General features: G+C 46.7%; 1 protein-coding gene across 7 annotated transcripts in view; it reads left to right on the top strand.

Annotated features, from left to right (window-relative positions):
• Positions 1–19732, top strand: part of LOC128840168 (uncharacterized) — a 52352-nt gene that overhangs the window by 9620 nt on the left and 23000 nt on the right. For 6 of the 7 annotated variants that reach the window (XR_008445610.1, XM_054033818.1, XM_054033826.1 and 3 more), the window contains exons 7-13: positions 10–136; positions 2701–2821; positions 3632–3717; positions 4537–4661; positions 6274–6333; positions 16189–16255; positions 19047–19141. Coding sequence is in view for 6 of the 7 variants with exons in the window: in XM_054033818.1 (XP_053889793.1) it covers positions 10–136; positions 2701–2821; positions 3632–3717; positions 4537–4661; positions 6274–6333; positions 16189–16255; positions 19047–19141 (681 nt within the window). In the remaining variant the exon portion in view is untranslated. The remainder of the gene's footprint in view (positions 1–9; positions 137–2700; positions 2822–3631; positions 3718–4536; positions 4662–6273; positions 6334–16188; positions 16256–19046; positions 19142–19732) is intronic. The other variant, XM_054033834.1, reaches the window with a different exon arrangement.

Genomic DNA, 19732 nt, shown 5'->3' on the forward strand with positions numbered 1-19732 from the left:
CTGTTGTAGGAGACTCAGGGTGTCTGCGTGGCTGCCTTTGGAGACTCAAGGGAATTCCCTGCCTTCTTCTCCCGCCACAGTGGCTTCCAAGCACCGTGTCAGGTGCAAAATGAGGAGGAGGCTGCCAAACTTATTGGTGAGTTTGCGGTGGAGAAAGGCCCAAGCTGTGAAGTTCAGATTTGGATCAGGTGGCAGGGGTTCACACAGATTGCTGTGTTTTAATGATGTACTTTCTGTGTTAATTTCACCTAGAGGGTGGCTGTCCAGAAGAACACCTTTTCTGTCCCCTTGCTTTGGAAGCAGAGAAAGAGAAAAGGGTCAGCCTTTAGATGGAACCAACTAAGCAGAAGTTACATATGCCTTGAGTCAAGGATGCTGAAACTATTTGTATAGTGGGGGTGCTGAGACCCATTGAACCAAACTGTAAACCCTGTGTACGATGGAAACCACTTCAAGCCAGGGGGTGTGGCAGCACCCCCAGCAGCCCCAGTTCCAGCATCTGTGCTCTGAGTTGCACAGAGTTATTCGTACACACCCTGGCACTCTCACATACATGCAGTTTGCCTGCTCTGAGGATCTGGAGGGGTTTCAGGTGAGCCCCTTGTTAACAAAGCTGGCCTCCGGACCTCAGGAAGGAGAATCACAGCTATCTTTAAAAAAAAAAAAAAAAAAAAAGTCTAAATCCCTTTTCATTGTAAAGATGGACTTGAAAATATAAGCTGATGCAAACGGATTGCTACGGCTGAAGGGACTATGCAGCTGGTCTCCACTTCTGGAGCAGGCTGGGAATACAAACAGATTTCCCTCTACCTCCTCCCTTCCCTTTCCCTGCGCGCGCGCGCACACACACACACACACACACCTGCTCTCCACTTCTGGAGCAGGCTTTGGAAATTTTCCGATGGAATGTTTTCAAAAGCAAAACGTTTTGCAGAAATGCATCATGTCACCTTTGATGAAAATTAGTTTTGAGACAAAAATAGAAAAAAAGCATTTCAATAAGGTTGAAACATGCCATTTCGATTTTTTCAGAACAGAATGTTTTGATCTTCTGTTTCAACATGACTTTTTGTTTCAATTTTTTTCATTTTATCTTATGAAGTCTAATAGAAAATAAAAAAATTGAAACAAAAAGTCATAAAAAAGTCAAAATCAGAACCAAACTATTTTACTTTGTCAAAACAAAACAGTTCAATTGACTCTAAACACTTTTTTTCTTTTTTGGAATATTTGTTTGTAGGGAGTGTTTTGTGTTTTCAATCCCTTCTGGAAAGAAACGATTTTGAAATTGTGAAACTCCCCCTGGAATGAAAAATCTGGGTCCAGCACAGCTCTGGAGTTTAGTTTGGGTATATCCTGAAGAATCATCTCTCGAACTCTTCCCCCAAAATCCTCAGTGCAGCCCCGTGCATGGTATAATTGTGAAAGAAACTGGTTACATATTGGGGGACAATAAATTGTTTTGCAATCTGCCCAGGAACATGAAGCTGGCTCTGCTCGTTAAACTCTTCAGCCCTCTCTGAATTCAGCCACTATTGCTACTGCAAAGGGAATTCTCTCCTTATGTCCCCTGTCATGAGGGAGAACCCACATGGTCCCTGCAGCCCCTCCAAACTTCCACCAGCAATCATAGAATCATAGGATTGTAGGATTGGAAGAGATCTCAAGAGGTCATCTAGTCCCTGCACTCAAGGCAGGACCAAGCATTATCTAGACCATCCCTGACAGTGGATGAGGAGACAGGGCCAAGCTGCTACAGCACTGTGTGGGAGTCTTGTGGCCACAGCAAGCTACTCTTTTGGCCAGAGATTGTGTGTCTGCCCAGCCCCAGCCTGAAATCAGAAGAACTGGTATTAGGAGGGAGTGTGGAGCCATGTTCTCCCACTCACTCTCCCACCCATCCTCATACTTCACCATATTGGGGAGACCGTCTTGCTTACATACAAACCAGCTAGGAGGGACCTCCAGTGGCCAGGGGAGACTTGCCCACCTTAAGAACCAAAAGAAACTTATTCCCCAACTGACTACCCAGCCCACCGCCAGCAGAGAACTGCTATCCGCCCACTCAACCATCCCACAATCAAGGCCCCAGGAAATCTTGTCTGCCAGCATTGCCACTGTTAGGACCAGCTGCCAGGCAAGGGAACTGCTTAGGCAATATGTCTACACTAGCCATTTTCAGGAAATCTCCCACTGCTGCAGCACCACCATTGGCGGCAACAGTGGGAGCACTACAGTAGTCAGAGCACAGACTCACAGGTGTTACCACCACCTACTCATCTAACCCTGCTCAAAGCAGGTCTAGACAACAAGGGAGCCCCTTTTTAAAATGTTGTCTTCACGTCTCTGCTTTCCTCACACATATACCTGACATATACACAGACCTCCCCTCCCCGCATCAGAGTTTACACAGACAACCTACAGGCTCGTGTAACTTATGTGTTCCCAGCTGTGCCTAACCCACAAAGGATGTGTGTGTTATAGCCCCCTGCTATGAGGCCTGATTCTTCTTAGCTCAGTCTGCAGAGACTTGTGCTTTCAGCTCTGGAGATCACTGGTTCATTCCTTGATGCCAGGGAACATTCCATCATACTTATGCACGCGCTTTCACTCTCTCTCTCCTATGCCTTGGTGTTTCACAGTTTGATTGGATTATTCAGCTCACACAGACACAACTAACAGCTGTCTCTCCTCTCTCAGCCAGCACCTTGGCACTGGGCCTGGGCAGTGGAGTGCTGATTGCAGTGCCCTGCCCTAAGGAGGAAGCTGCTTCAGGACAGGTCATTGAAGCTGCCATCCAAGAAGCTCTGAGCAACGCCCGGTGAGAAACACTCCAAACTTTGTCCTTAATTTACTTTGTGGTTGAGACCACCTAAGGGGCTCCAGTGCTTATCATAAGTACTCAACTCCTTGGCACAGACCAGGGATGGGCATTTTAAAAGAGAACAGCATTGTCTTAAAAAAAATTAAATATTCCCATCTCCTCTCCTAAATCAGAATTTATGGGCAGACACAGAAACTTTAAATACATTTATATTTCAAAACAAAAATGATTTGAAAATTAGCTCCCCCTTTCACTTTCCCCTGCAACTATTCATTATGTGTGAAATTCACCCTTGTGCAGATTGCCAAAACAAAATCTATGTATTACTTGAACCCTCTTCTGCAGAGAGATGAATTTCACTCCACATCAGTAATAACTCCTAAGGCAAGCTAAGGAAGTGCAGAAAAATACTGTTCTTTGGAGGTGAGGGAAACCCAGAACACAATTTTTAACAGCTAAGTAAAAGGAGAAAATGTTTTTCTAACTACTTTGCTTTGAAAATGAGTAGTAATTTAAAATCTATACTTAGATTATGTTGCAGATCTCAGGGGCCCCAGACTACTCTTGCTGTGATCATTTCTCTAGACTACACTGCAACAAGGATATAGTGCAGACTATGTCCTTAATCTCAGGTCTGGGTGACTCCCTGATATGATTTTCACTATAGTTCTCTGTACTGAGGCTTGTTTACTGGGCCTTAGATGGCATGCAGTTATATAGCTAGATTATCTGTTAGTAATCAGTGCGTCCACTCTGATGCCCTGCTAGCTCACTTCTTATCAAAAGGTATTTTCTTTTTGTTTGCAGGTCGAAAGGGATCACAGGGAAAGAGCTGACTCCCTTTATGCTACAGAAGGTGAATGAACTGACTAGTGGAAAATCGTTGGACTCCAGTATCCTTTTACTAAAGCAAAAAAATATTCCACAATCCCCCCACCCCCCCAAAAAAAATTTAATTGGACAGGTTGACCACAGAATACCGTCACTGTTGTTAATCTGGAAACTTGAAAGGGCAAATACTTTAGCATTTCAAAACAGCTGAATGCACAAAAACAGTTGTTAAACTTGTTAACACTCTGTCTCCCTCAATTTCTACTGTAAAAACTGGTGACTGGCAAAGAGAGGAGGTGTTCTAAAGCCAAGGCTCTCCTGCAATTTTCAGGACAGGCAGTACACCAAACACCCAAGCTGCCAGGCTCCCTCTGTCTTAGAGAGAAGACTCTGGGCATCATTATTATATGCCACTTGAGTAGCATTTGTGCTTGAGCGTACTGGAGTATGGTCAACCACCCTGCATATGGGGAGAAAAAGGATGGCCCAGCAGTTAGGGAGTGCACTTGGGAGACATGGATTCAACTCCCTAGTACGCTACAGACTTCCTGTGTGATCTTAGGCAAGTCAGGTAGGACCAGATCCTCAAAGGTATTTAGGCACCTAACTGTTAGGCTCCCCATCTGATAGCGTTTCCCTGCGTCCGAGGTATGTGGTAAAGATAAATGCCTTTAAAGATTGTGAGGTGTCCACGCACTAGGGGAATCTGGCATATGTACAATAACTAGAGTGGGGTGAATCAGGACCAAGAGGTCCCCCTGTGTCGATGTCCCAGCCTCCACTTCCTGTTCTCTTCCCCTTAGGGAAGGGAAGTTCCTACACAGGCTTCTCCCAGACCAGGTTCTTGCCGTTTATTTCTTTAAAAAAGAATTTCCATTCAGATATTGCTCTGATCCAGAACAATGCCAGAGTGGGCAGCCGCATAGCTGTGGCCCTGAGCAAGATCCAAACTTCCACAGGGAAGGGCAACCTGCCTCGGCGTGAGAAAGTAACTGCACTTAGACCTGTGAGTCCTCTGCTCTTCTGTGTGTAATGCCTATCTACAAATAGCATTATAGATAAGTTCACAGCCAGTATCCGAAACATGATAACTCTTCACCGAGGGACAAGGACCATCCATTCTGCTGTAAACAGTTGGAGAGTCTCTCTTCGCTCTCATTTCCCTCAGGTGCTTTTTAAATCCTCTTCATTCTTTATTTTCATTCCCCTTTCTAAAAGCTTCTCTGAGCCAGAGTCCTCAGTAATTAGCACTGGCATTGGCCTTAGTCATCAAAGAGGACCCCTGCACATTCAGCTTGGGTTTCCTACAAATGCCTTTAAGGTCCTATCTTGTTTTCACATTTCCCCCCTTCCCCCCCACATAGATACCTTTCCCAACACACACATCAACTTAATTGACGTCAATGCAAAGTACGGTCATGTCTGCACTATAGAGCAGGGATCTCAAACTCAAATCACCACGAGGGCCACATGAGGACTTGTACATTGGTCCGAGGGGTGCATCACTGAAACCTTTTCATACAATGATACAAAAGTATAGTCAAAAATGGAAAAAATGAAGAGTAATATAGTATGCTATTAAAAGTCAATGTATTAACTTTTTAAAAACTAATGCAAAGAGGCGTTTTAATAAAATATAAACACTCCGTAATGCACCTCGCTCAAACGACAAAACATGCATTTACTTTTAGAATTACTTCGGTTAAAGCCCCCGCCTCTGCCCCCAGCCCCGCCCCCACTCCACCCCTTCCATGAGGCCCTGCCTCTGCCCCACCTCTTCCTACCCCTTCCACGCCCCCATTCCAAACCCTTCCCCAAAGTCCCTGCCCCAACTCTGTCCCCTCTCTGCCCCTATTCCAACCCCTTCCCCAAATCCCCGCCCTGGCCCCACCTCTTCTCCGCCTCCTCCCCTGAGCATGCCATGTCCCCGCTCCTCCCCCCTCAAACAGCTGTTTGGCGGTGGGAGGCACTGGGAGGTAGGCGGAGGAGCAGGGATGCAGCGCACTCGGACGGGGGGGTGAGGGGAGGTTGGCTGCCGGTGGTGGGCCATAGGAAATAAGTCCGCGGGTCGCATGTTTGAGACCCCAGATATAGAGCCTTGGCCAATATAGCTATACTGGCAGAGCCCCCTAGCGTAGGCACAGTGTAAACTTGCAGAAAGAGTTATTCTGCTGGCATAGCTACACCCCTTCCCCAAACAACATTAGCTAGGCTGACAGAAGCACTCTTCTGAGTGCTTTTACACTATTTGTTTGGGGGGTTTTAATTATTTTTTCCACACTCATAACCAACATAGGTGTGCCGACAAAACTTTGTATTTTTGGTGTTGGGTGTGCGTCTAATACCCTGCATGCCCCAAGCAATTTATTCTTCTGCGGCTGGCTGTAAGAAGGAGTAGTTCAGAGGGTAGAATTCAGAATAGATTTTCCTTTCTTTCCAAAGGTGCTCTGTGGAAGGACTGTCTGGTCTGGCCTAGCCAGATAAAATCAGGCCTTCACAGTATGATTTTCATCTACTTTGAGAGGTTGGTGGGAGAGCGAGCTTGAGAAAAGCAAACAAAACTCAGCACTTCTTCTGGCCAATTTTTTCCTCCACTCTCCCCCGCCCCTCTCATTAAGGTGGTGATTGGAGGCATCAATGTGGACTTCATAGCCAAGGCGAGAAATACCACCATACAGGTACTGTATCTAAAGCACGCGTAGACACGACCATTCTCAACTACTTTCATGCGAGTTCCAAGCATGTGTAGCGTATCTGAATATGGAAGTGCAGAGTGGGTGCCTAATGTGCCTTTATATATGGGGAGGGTATAGTGTCATGTATTGGTGTGTAATACAGGGGTAGTCAATAGGTGGACTGTGGGTCAAATACAGACCACCAGATGCTTTTGAATGGACCCTGGAATATTTTTATTAACTTATCATCATCATCGTTTTCTTTCTTTTAATTATTTTCTCAAGTCTAGACATTGACTATACCTTGACCAAGACATTAGGGCCGTGACAAAAGATAATTGACTACCTCTGGTGTAATATGTATATGTGGGCACATGTCATAGCCTAATCTGACCTGCATCCAAGCTGATCTCAGTGTATTTCATGGCAGAAGAGGAGGCACAAAAGTGGCAATATACCTCCTTTGTGGCCCTCATGTTCAGAGGCTGTCTCTGGAGGCTGCTCTGACCCAGGTGTGTAAGTTAAGGCAGCTCAAATTTACAATCCAGCTGCTCCCAATCCCAAGGGGCTGTTCTAGCAGAACAGCTGGTGCACAGAGTTGCCCTGCCAGGCTCCCATTTTCTCCAGTCACATCCCTGGTACCAGATGCTGGAAGGAAGGTTATGGAACCACAGAACCATAGAACCATAGAATATCAGGGTTGGAAGGGACCTCGGGAGGTCATCTAGTCCAACTCCCTGCTCAAAGCAGGACCAATTCCCAACTAAATCATCCCAGCCAGGGCTTTGTCAAGCCTGACCTTAAAAACCTCTAAGGAAGGAGATTCCACCACCTCCCTAGGTAACCCATTCCAGTGCTTCACCACCCTCCTAGTGAAAAAGTTTTTCCTAATATCCAACCTAAACCTTCCCAACTGCAACTTGAGACCATTACTCCTTGTTCTGTCATGAGGTACCACTGAGGACAGTCTAGATCCATCCTCTTTGGAACCCCCTTTCAGGTAGTTGAAAGCAGCTATCAAATCCCCCCTCATTCTTCTTTTCTGCAGACAAAACAATCCCAGTTCCCTCAGCCTCTGCTCATAAGTCATGTGCTCCAGCCCCCTAATCATTTTTGTTGGCCTCCGCTGGACTCTTTCCAATTTTTCCACATCCTTCTTGTAGTGTGGGGCCCAAAACTGGACACAGTACTCCAGATGAGGCCTCACCAATGTCGAATAGAGGGGAATGATCACGTCCCTCGATCTGCTGGCAATGCCCCTACTTATACAGCCCAAAATGCCGTTAGCCTTCTTGGCAACAAGGGCACACTGTTGACTCATATCCAGCTTCTCATCCACTGTAATCCCTAGGTCCTTTTCTGCAGAACTGCTTCCTAGCCATTCGGTCCCTAGTCTGTAACAGTGCATGGGATTCTTCCGTCCTAAGTGCAGGACTCTGCACTTGTCCTTGTTGAACCTCATCAGGTTTCTTTTGGCCCAATCCTCTAATTTGTCTAGGTCCCTCTGTATCCTATCCCTACCCTCCAGCGTATCTACCACTCCTCCCACTTTATTGTCATCTGCAAACTTGCTGAGAGTGCAGTCCACGCCATCCTCCAGATCATTAATGAAGATACTGAACAAAACCGGCCCCAGGACCAACCCCTGGGGCACTCCACTTGAAACCAGCTGCCAGCTAGACATGGAGCCGTTGATCACTACCCGTTGAGCCCGACGATCTAGCCAGCTTTCTATCCACCTTATAGTCCATTCATCCATCCCATACTTCTTTAACTTGGTGGCAAGAATACTGTGGGAGACCGTATCAAAAGCTTTGCTAAAGTCAAGGAATAACACATCCACTGCTTTCCCCTCACCCACAGACCCAGTTATCTCCTCCTAGAAGGCAATTAGGTTAGTCAGGCATGACTTGCCCTTGGTGAATCCATGCTGACTGTTCCTGATCACTTTCCTCTCCTCTAAGTGCTTCAGAATTAATTCCTTGAGGACCTGCTCCATGATTTTTCCAGGGACTGAGGTGAGGCTGACTGGCCTGTAGTTCCCCGGATCCTCCTCCTTCCCTTTTTTAAAGATGGGCACTACATTAGCCTTTTTCCAGTCATCCGGGACCTCCCCCGATGGAACAGCTATGCTACTTCTGCAGCACCCTAGGATAACCCTTTTACACTGGCACTTCCCAGGAGGAAGTTTTTTATCCTTTTTGTTGCCAAACCATAGCCATGCAAACCAATGGGAGCAGGAGCCAAAGTCTAGTCCAATGTCTGTATGTAGAGTAGTGAGGGTAGGTTTATTTTGATTTGTGTGTATAGCGCATGTCAGTGTGTCCAATTGCACAGACTATAGCGTGGCGAGTAAGTGTATGATGCAGATCTGGGGGTGCGTACAGGAAGCCTGTGTGTATGAGTAGAGAACATTTACATAGGGGGAACTCCTATCTGTGCAGAAACAAATCTTAAGAAGTCTTTCACAAAAGCTGTGGTGTTACAGTTACAGCCAGTCTGCTTAACTAACTTGGATTTGGATGGGAAATCACTTTCAGTTTAAAAAAAATATGAAGTTGTAAATGTCACCAGCAACTCATTCTCTCACTTTTTTTTTTTTTTTTTAAGGAAGTATCTTTTAAAATCTATTTGGTGTCTCAAGAGTTTTGTCTGGAACAGAATTGTGTCATCTCCATTTCAAAGCATGTCTGCTTGCCTTTAAAATGTATGTGTACTTTTTATTTTTTTGTTTTCTGATGGGAGGTAGTACAGTACAGCTGAATATGGCTTTATGCATTTATGTGAGGTTGAGTGGGACTCCTGGTTGGCCTGGCTTAAATTACAATGCACTGATTGCTGAATTAGGGACTGGGGCAAAATCCTGCTCTCCAATATGGTATCCTGCTCTCCGCACCTGTGCAGGGGAGTAATTGCTGAAGGAATCCAGCATTCATAGCTAGGGAACATGAACGAAGAGGTTATATTGCACACAAAAGTAATAAGATGTGGGCCATGCCAGATCACTCAGAGTGAATTCTAGAGCTGAGAACACCCTGTTGCTGGTCCCCAGGAGTTTTATCTGGGAACTGACATCAGAAATAGCCTTAGTGACAGCAGCTGTGACAGGGCACAGAGGAAGAAGCCAACTGTAAAATACAAGATCCCTAGTCTATTTAAGCTTTTAGGGTCAGATTTTTAAAAGAGCTCTCATTGTTCTGCATTGCCTATTCATATCAGAGCACTGGTGTGATGCGCTCTCATCATGCTGTCCCTTTTAACAAGAAGACAGCTGCATTCTGTACTGGTTATAGCTTCTGAGTGACTCTCAAGGGTAGCCCAAAATAGAGTGCTTGAAAAGGAAAGTAATCTAGCCTGCGGCAGAATGGCCACAATTTTTTGGCCAGATAAAGATGCAGGGGGAGGCAATGCAGCTACCATGGTATGTGGAAATCCAGAAGTAGAGAAGAGTCTATTCTTTCCCCCAAGAATGCACATCACCTTGACAAGAGGTGGATAAAGGCCCTCAATAACAATGAAATCATAGTCCTTATTTAGTTCCCCAAAATGCTTTCTCCTGCCAGCAAGCATCACCTCTGTCTTGTCTTGAATAAGCTCAAGTGAGCAGGTTTTTATCCAGTTCCTAGCTTAGAAAAACAAAAGGAAACAGGCTCTGTCAGGGCTCAGCAAAAAAGAGAGAGAGAGAGAGCTGAGTATCACCCCCATAATTATCCAAGGAGATCCAGAACCTGTTCCACATGGAGTCATCTGTTTTTGCTGTGAAAGCAGGTTGCTAGTTTTCCATAACAGTAATCACCTGCTGCTTTCAAAAGATGTTCTGTTTAATTTCTTTCCGTTGCTGTATGCCTGACCAACCTTAGGGGGGTGACAAAGCTTCACATGCTCTGATCTATGCACAAAGTGATGGTAAAAGAATTGTAGTGGCCGCACTCTGTTTCAGGAGACTGAACAATACCAGGAATTTGCAGGGTTTGCTGTGATGAGAAGAATGATGAGAAGGTTCTGTGAGCACCTTTCAGTATTCTTACTGGAGCCAGTTTTGAAATCTATGTAACTGGGATTGCTGTAAAATGGATTATTTCCTTTTCAGTGGACTCACACTGCGAGCAGGTTGCTTTAACGTTAACATAGGGATGAGTTTTCAAAGCAGTGCCCTTGACTCACGGCACCCTGGCTTTTAACTCCTTGGTGAGATTTTTTGAGGCTACATCTATTGCTGACAGTGGGTGTCAGAGTTAAAATAGCCACGCTTGGTGCTTAGAAAATCTGCTGCTGTCAGTCGGGGCTATGTAAACCTTGCAGCATTCATATAGGCAAGCGCTTAGGGAAAATAGAGGAGGAAATTCTTTACTCCTGGTAGTGCTGAAAGCAAGCAGGAATTCACAGGTACCATTGACAAATTTAACCTATGGGCCAGGTGGGTCAAGGCCAGAGGCAATAGTAAATGAGGGACAACAGTCAGTGGTGAGGGGAGAAAGACTGAAGGGATACCCAGGTGCTTTATTATAAAGTGTTTCCATTTTTATTTGACTCAGTTGTGTTTCTCTCTACACTAACCGGCTAAGTGTGAGCGGGGGAATGGTCCCGCTATTGTGGGGAACTTTCCTGGCTTATACACTACCCCAGTGAAATGGGCTAATGAAAGGATCTGAGTCCTCGCTCCCACTTCCTTTACCCAGAGGCCTGCCTGACCTCAAGGGCTCCCCTTCCACTCTCCTGTGGGGCAGAGTCCTCGTAACCCCAACAAGGCTGGGCCCAGGATTTCTGGGGGGCTTGACCCCCAACCTTGTTGTGGTCACTTAGGGCAGGGACTAGGGTGTCCCCACTCCGGGATGCTCTCTCTACACTGGATGCTTCCCTGACCCACTGATCATTACATACAGTTCAAAGCAAATACAATTGATTAAACAATCAATTAAAAAAAATAAGGAAAAAATGGAAAAGGTTAAAGGAAAACACGTCACCCCACTCTGTGGCACAGGGACATAACAACCAGCGTCTCTGGAATGTAGGGGAAGTTCAGTCTGTTCCTCTCTAGTGAGTCCCAGGCCTCCTGCCCAGGCCCGGGCTGTGCTGCAGGGATGTTGCAGTTGGGCACTTGTTCTGGCGGTGGCCACACGCTCTCAGGCTCTAGGTGGCAGGAGCCTTCTCCCCAGCATCGCCCCTGCCCCGTCGGGGTTACGATCCCCCTCCAAGTCTGGCCTGCAAGGCCTCTTGGCTGGGGGCGTCTCCCTGCGCTGGGCCCGCTGCCCAGGGTCCCCCTCACACTCTCCAGCTGCTCACCGCACCCAGCTCTGGACTGCTCCAGCTCCAGCTCTCTGCCTCAGCACTGCTGCTGCTGCTTCTCTGCCTCCAGCTCCCTGGACTGCTTCTCTGGCCCCTCTGGCTCTGGTTGCTGCAGCTCCCCTCCCAGCACAGGTCTGCTCTGTGGGCTGCTTCCGTGACTCTGCTCCCAGCACTGACCCGCTTCCTGGGCTGCTTTTCTGGGCCCCCTGGATCCGGCACAGCTCTGCTCCCCCGCTCAGCTGGGGCCCCTGCTTTCTCCTTAGCTGGGCCCCCTCTGTCTGACCCAGGCAATTCCAGTTCACATGGAGGACAGACCCCCACCCCCACCCCCCTGATTAGCCTGCCCGCCCTGTCAATCAGGCTGACATGGAGCATTGGTCTCTCCCCATTGTTCCTGGGCACTATCAGTCTCGGAGACCTGATTTCCCATCGACCTTTCCCCTTTCTTTTGGTACTGGGAGCTAGCCAACCAAAACACCCCCCAAGAGACCCCTTACATAAGGCTCTCTGATCTCTGGGACAGCATTCAATACATACTTGTGAATATGTGAAGTTTTGACTGTTTGCCAGATCCGATGCTGTGCTCTCAGGGACAATACTTTTACATCCCAGCCTTATACGTTGGGGGGGGGGGGAAAGAGGGGCAGAGGAAAGGAGCAATACTTTTAGACTAGGCGCAGAACAACTGAAAAAGTGTAAATCTCTCATTGATGGGCCCTGCATTCTGACACCATTTCCCTGCAGGAGTGAAGTGCCAGCACTTTCTTTTAAAGTACTGTAAAACAGTTTTATTTAAAATGGGGTCAAAATATAAAAAAAATACAAAAATGTAATAGATGCCAAAGTATTAGGTCATTGCTGGGTTGGTCATTGCAGCTAGGCAAAATGAGCATTTGCTGTTCGGTATATGCTATGGACAAGACAAGAGTTTCTTTCCTTTTAAATAACTGTTTGTGTGTGTATTACAGGATTGTACACAACTGAGAAAGCTGTTAGATTCACAGACTATACAGACAGTTACACAACTAAATGATGAGAACAGGTAGTAACCCCAGGGTATTAACAATTTATTGTTACTGGCTTTTTTCCAACTTCCAGTATGCATAGTGCTATAGAGCACGGACTGGTAAACAAGTAGCAGGCAGAAATGCAGGTGACTGAAAACTTGGGAAGGTAGGGTAGCATTGTGATTACACCATTGGCCTAGAAATCAGGAGAGAAGAGTTTAATTCCTTGAGTCTGACACAACCTTAATTTCTCTGTGCTTATTTCCCTGTATCTAAAATGAGGATAATAGTAATTCTTTCTTCCTGCCTTTCTTTTTCTCCTGTCTAGTTTGAAGTACAATGGGGCCTTGATTTCTGTTGGGATATTTTCCCTGGAAGGCTGGAATTATTCTGTGTCCGTATTTTAGTTTGAAATTATATGATTTTTCTAAAGCCCACTTTTCCTTGTATGTTGTCTAGTCTCACCTTAAATCATAAGATTCTTTTGTGAGCTATAATATAGCGATACATTTGTCAACAACTACTATTGCTATTGTGAATAGGGGGCATTCTGCAGTGGGAAATACTCCATAATATTACATTTTGTATTTGGAAATATTTCCCTGAATACAGTAAGTTGGATTTGTATTAAACCACATGCTAAAGGTATAACACACTGGCTACGTTGTGTCCCTCTCTAATGGCTGCTCCACATAGAGGATGAGTCTACTGTTCCTCTACCAGTTAAATGAGTAAATATGGTAGTTGGTAGCAGTAATAGGCATTTACAAGATAAAAGCCTACTTGTAATACCAGTAATGGCATTACATGTTTAGCTCATGTGGTAGGGGCCTGGCTTTTGGTGCTGATGATACAGATTCAGTCCATGCGAATGATCCAATGTGAGGATTGTTACAAAGGTATTTTCCAGGCTATTTATGTGACATCAGAAAGTTTGGTTCCAATGGCAGTGCCAGGAAAATGTGTCTAGTAATTTCTCTGACTGCAAGCATCTCCAGCAGCCACTGGGAGGCTGTAGGAGTTCATTTTGTTAGTGATAACAGCTATGTAGCCGAATTCTCTCTAAGGTGGCAAAGACACGGTGGTATGAAGATGACTGTGTATCTTCTGGAACTCGATTGCTCATTTTACTTTTATATGCAGCAAACTGCCCGTCTCTGCATCATTGTGGGCTGCATAAAGTCTGGCTATTAGTCCTTCAGTTCATCCTCTTTGTCTGAGCCTTTGCAGACAATGTTTCCTCACTTAGAGCTACAGTACAGTTGGTAGAAATATTTATGAAAGCATGACCCTTCTAGTTTGTTCTGTTAAGTCAGACATTCGAATGATTGCAGATGCTGCAGGCACCTGGGGTTCAGCGTGGGGAGGTCAGTCATGGCTCTCCGGGTGAGGGCAGGGTTCTGGAGCAACCCTAGGGTCAGCTTAGCGCACCAGCTGTAGCCAGGCCTTCCAGCTCAGGGGGAAAGGGATGCAGTTCATTTGCAACCCAAGGAAGCTACACTGCACCTCAGCCAGGGCTCCCCAGGATGCAGGATCACTGGGCGGTGGGCAACTGCCCTTCCACCTAAATCATGCCCTATGAGCATTTCAGGTTTTTAAAAAGGGGTGGGGGCAGTGGCCCTTTTGCCCCCGTCTCCGGTGCCTACAGGGGGCTGGCTGGGGATGCATTTAGGCACTCAGCACCCTGTTTAAACGTATGCTTGGAAAATATTCCTCCCCTCCTTGAAATCTCTAGGATTTCCAGAGCAATGATAATCCTCATGACCTCCCCTGAAAGAACAGGAAAACGTGTTGTTAGGGTTCCCTCATCACTTTGAACTTTAGGGTACAGATGTGGGGACCCGCATGAAAGACCCCCTAAGCTTATTTCTACTAGCTTAGGTTAAAACTTCCCCAAGGCACAAATCCTTTCCTTATCCTTGGATGGTATTGCTGCCACCACCAAGTGATTTAGACACAAATTCAGGAAAATGGGGAAACAGGGACTCCAAGTGGCCCTGTTTCCCAAAAATACTCCCCCAAGCCCATTCATCCCCTTTCCTGGGGGAGGCTTGAGAATAGTATACTAACAAATTGGTTACAATGTGAGCACAAACCAAACCCCTTGGTTTTTAGGACACTGAAAATCAATCAGGTTTTTAAAAGAAGAATTTTATTAAAAAAAAAAAAAAAGTAGAGGAATCACACCTGCAAAATCAGGATGGAAGGTAACTTTACAGGGTAAATAAAAAGATTTAAAACACAGAAGATTCCCCTCTGACTCTGCTTTTTCCAGTTACAAAACAGGAATGAAATTACCTCTTAGCATAGGGAAAATTCACAAACTAAAACAAAAGATAATCTAATGCATTTCCTTGCCTTACTTACAATTTTTGTAATCTTAGATGCTAATTTCAGGTATGTTTCCAGGAGATGTTTTTCCTGCCTGGACCCTCTCTTCGTCCAGAGAGGGAACAACCAAAGGAAGCACAAGCAAAACTTTCCCCGCTTCCTCCCCCCGCCATTTGAAAGTATCTTCTTTCCCCATTGGTCCTTCTGGTCAGGTGCCAACTAGGTTAATTGAACTGATTAACCCCTTACAGGTAAGGCAATTCAGTACAGCTGCCCTGTGTATATTTATGACACATGTTTCTCTGGTTCTTGCACTAAGAGCTCTAGGACTTGTTGATAATAAGCGATGACACCCCAACTGACTTGAGAGAGATCTTTTACCTGCCAGGTGGGGTGAGGCAAGCAGCCTGTCCTGTTTCTAGCTGGAGGATTTAGGGCTGCTGCATCTCAACAGGAGCCAGGTGAGGTAATGTACTGGTGGGGGAAAGCAGAGTTTGTTCCACAGCCCAGAATCTGACCATGTGTGTGACAGACTAACAGAGCACTTTAAAGAAAGCAAGAGAAAGTTGAAAGAATGGGCAGGAGGAGAGAGAAAGCAGCAGCCAGACAGATGGAACAGAAGGGCATTCATGAGGACGGAGACATTTAGGAAGAGAATGGAGGGGGAAAGGATATATAGATAGTGACGCAGACACTTCTGGGGACAGAGAGAAGGATGCACAGCACAGGCAGACATTGCAAAGCAGAGGTTTAATCCGACACTATCTATTAAATGATTTAAGAAGGATATTCCTAAACTGCTTAAATGAGGGTATGAATGGGTTGGAGGCTGGTAATGGAATTCAGAGTCTGTTGCCCGAGGGCCAGTGGTTCAAGTCCAGTCTGAGTTGGTCACTGTCTTAGTACAGAACTGTTCAGATCACGTAAAACACTACAGTTGGCATCCTTGTAAGTAATCTCAGCACATAAGGCCAATATATTCAATGAACTAGGAGCATGAACTGCCCTCTGACCTACCCCCAGAAGTGGTCCTTTCTGCTCAGAGTTGAAGCAGGTGGGTAGGATAAGAAAGCTTGCACAGTTTTCTGTTCTGAAGCTAGAGGATGTCAGTCTCCACAGCTGTGTCAAGCCTACCATTTCAGAATCATTCAATTCACTTTAAATATATTCAGAGAAATTCTCTCTGTTCTATTCAACTTTCCCAACTTTACTAACTTCCGATTTACTCTTTCAGGCTGGCGGACAGACAAACGCTGGGCAAGTGAGCCAATCTTTTGGAGGTGTGGGGAGAAACCTGGCAGGTGCTTAGTGGTGGGTTTTGTTTGTGGGGGCATGCAAGTAACGGTTTATTGTGTATTGTTTGTATTGCAGGAGTGACTAAGCCCCAATCAGGATCAGAGCCCCACTGTGCTAGACACTGTACAAACACACAAGTGGATGCAGTCCCTGCCCTGAAGAGCTTACAATCTATTAGGAAACCAGATGCAACAAGTGGACATTACAAGAAATAGAAGGGGAGGGCTGGAAGGCAGGCAAGGGAAATGAAAATAAGGTCTTGCAATTACATGCAGTAACTATTTCACAGTGCAATGGCTCCAAATCAGAATTAAACCAACAAACATCAGTCTTCCCTGATAACTGCTGCAAACCTAGTCAGCATTAGTTAGCTGACTTCCTACAGGAGCCACAGTAGCTTTAGAGATTAACTCAGGGAGGACGTTCCACGCATAAGGGGCAAGCATGGAAATATTTGTGGGAGACGCAGACAAAGGGACCTTCAAGGCTGTGATCATTAGGGGGGACATAATAAGATATGTGCTGTGAAGTCATTGGCACCACTCCAATAGCTCAGGTTTAGACTATTTGAATTACCGGTGCCATAATGAGCAGAGCTTGATATTTTGTTTATTTGGGGAAAGGAGAGAAGGTTTAAAGAAAAAACCCTAACGTATCTCATGTAGGAGCAGAGAAGTTATTTCACCTCCGTATTTGGCATTAGTTCGACTGCTGCTGGAATACTATGTCCAAAGTTTTGGTGGCCACAATCAAGAAGTATGTCAATAAATTGGAGACAGTTCAGAGAAGAACCACGAGAATGATTAAAGGGTTAGAAAATGTGCCTCAGTGATAGACAGGGTCGGCTCTAGGATTTTTGCCGCCCAAAGCAAAAACAATTTTGGCCGCCCCCCCCCCCCCCGCCGTTCTTTAATTACCCCACCCCCGGCCCCGCCTCAACTCCGCCCCTTCCCCAAATCCCCAGCCCTGCCTCCTCCCCCCAGGCTCTCAAGCCTAGGAGGGAGGGGGAGAAGCGGCGCCCGCGCCGCGGCCACTCGGAGTCTCCACGCCTCCCAGGTTTGAGCGCCTGGGAGGGAGGGGGAGACTCTGAGTGGGCGCGGCGTGGGCGCCGCTTCTCCCCCTCCCTCCGTGGCTCCCAAGCCTGGGAGGGAGGGGGAGCAGCGGCGCGCGAAACGGCCGCTCGGGATCTCCCCCTCCCTCCCAGGTTTGAGAGCCTGGGAGGGAGGGGGAGACCCTGAGCCCCCGCAGCGCGCAAAACCACTGATTGGCGCGCCGCTGCTCCCCCTCCCTCCCAGGCTTGAGAGCCTGGGAGGGAGGGGGAGCAGCGGCGCGCCAATCAGCGGTTTCGTGCGCCGTGGCAGCAGCGGCAGAGGTGAGCTAGGGCGGCCGGGGCACATTTTTAGGAGCGGCATTCTGGCGCCGGCCATGCCGCCCCTAAAAATGTGCCGCCCCAAGCACCAGCTTGTTTTGCTGGTGCCTAGAGCCGGCCCTGGTGATAGATTCAACAAGCTCAATCTATTTAACTTAGAGAAGGTTAAGGGGTGACTTGATTTAAAAATTGTCATTGGTGGAGAATCCACCATAACCTTTGGTAAGTTGTTCCAATTGTTAATTACCCTCACTGCTAAGCATTTATGCCTTATTTCCAGTCTGAATTTGTCTAGCTTCAACTTCCGACCATTGGATCCTGTTAGACCTTTCTCTGCTAGATTGAAGAGCCCATTACCAAATATTTGTTCCCCACATAGGTACTTACAGACTGTAATCAAGATTGGATGTTTTTCTAAAAGATCTGCTCTAGGAATTATTTTGGGGAAGTTCTCTGGCCTGTGTTATACTGGAGGTCAGACTAGATGATCACAGTGGTTCCTTCTGGTCTTGAAATCTGTGAACCCTGGAGTTAAGCTTTGAGGTCAGACCCCAAATCTTGCTAATGTGAATCTGCCATCACTTCAGAGCAAGGAACGGATGGGCTTAAAAAAAAAAACCCTCCATGCCAGTGAAATATTTGTGATAGTTTGGGAAACTCATTCTCCACTAGGAGTCAGTTCTAGTCCAAGGTACAGCTGGAGCAGTGGAGTGGGAAGCCTAGTGGTGATAGGGTATGTCTACACAGCATTTTGGAGCGAGTCTCCCAGACTGAGTTGATAGATTCAAGTTAGCGGGGCTTGCACTAGTGCTCTAAAAATAGCTGTGTAGACCGCGCTCTGAAGGTGCAGCTCAGGTGGAACTTGGGTTCTGAAGCCCATCCCCATCCATAGGCTTCAGAATCCAAGCCACATCTTCAAAGTGCTGTCTACACAGTCATTTTTAGAGCACTATTCCGAGTCTGTTGACCCAGGCTCGGAGTGTAGACAAAATGCAGTGTAGACGTATTCAGAGTCCATGCATAGAAATGATAGGGGGGGACTCTGGGTTGCACTTCTGCAGGTGGGATCCCAAGGAAGAAAGGTGTTGATTGGGGGTGTTTTTTCCTTGCCCACCTCTCCACTTCCCCCATTACCAATTCAAACTAGCCACACAGCCAGTAGTTTCTGTGGCAGAAGACCAGCATATCAACTTGTCTTTTTCCCATGCCAGACAGACTGATGGGCAGCCACAGGGAGCCCTGATAGACAGTTCTGCTGAAGACGTACTAGCAAGGGACTGGTGATTGGGGAGAAGGGCACCAGTTTTTCCAAGAAGGACCTTCCTACAAATGTTCAAAGATTTCACTCTTCACAGGTTGGAATTTGTGCTCAAGCACGCGGTCCTCTGCTGGGATTATAATCTTGCTCCCTTGCCATTTGTTTTTAGATTGTTTAAGCCGTCTTGGGAAGACCCCTCTCTTTATCTCAGCTCTGGGGAAGGATGAACATTCAGAGTCCATCTTGCGTTACTGCCGCCACATGGTAGGTCATGCAATGACAGTTCCCCAGAGGAACAGAGATGATAACTGAACTTCTTTGGTGTACAGAAACCCCAGAGTTGCATGTGTATAATCCCCTATCATCATCCAAATGTACACAGCTCTCTAACCTGTGCCATCATTCTCCTGAATGCAGGCAGAACAAATCTATTTGGGCAGGGCCAGCTCCAGCTTTTTTGCCACTCCAAGCAGCGAAGCCAAAAATATATATAAATAAATAAAGCCGCGATCGGCGGCACTTCGGCGGCAGCTCTACTGCACCACTTCATTCTTTGGCGGCAATTCGGCAACGGGTCCTTCCCTCCAAGAGGGAGTGAGGGACCCGCCGCCGAATTGCCACTGAAGACCCGGACATGCCGCCCCAAGCACCTGCTTTCCTTTGCCTGGAGCCGGCCCTGTACCTGGGATAATAGCTCAATGGTGCTTGCATTAGAACATTGGACCAAAACTGCCAGGACTGGGAGGGAACTAGCTGGCTTTCTTCAACTCACTAACTGTATTGTGCATCAGTGGGATGTGTCTGGCTGATCATCCATATAAATACCAGAAGTCAGAGACCCCCTTCCTTCCTCAG

The sequence above is a fragment of the Malaclemys terrapin genome, chromosome 1 (genome assembly GCF_027887155.1).
Source record: "Malaclemys terrapin pileata isolate rMalTer1 chromosome 1, rMalTer1.hap1, whole genome shotgun sequence".
Taxonomy (NCBI): Eukaryota; Metazoa; Chordata; order Testudines; family Emydidae; genus Malaclemys; species Malaclemys terrapin.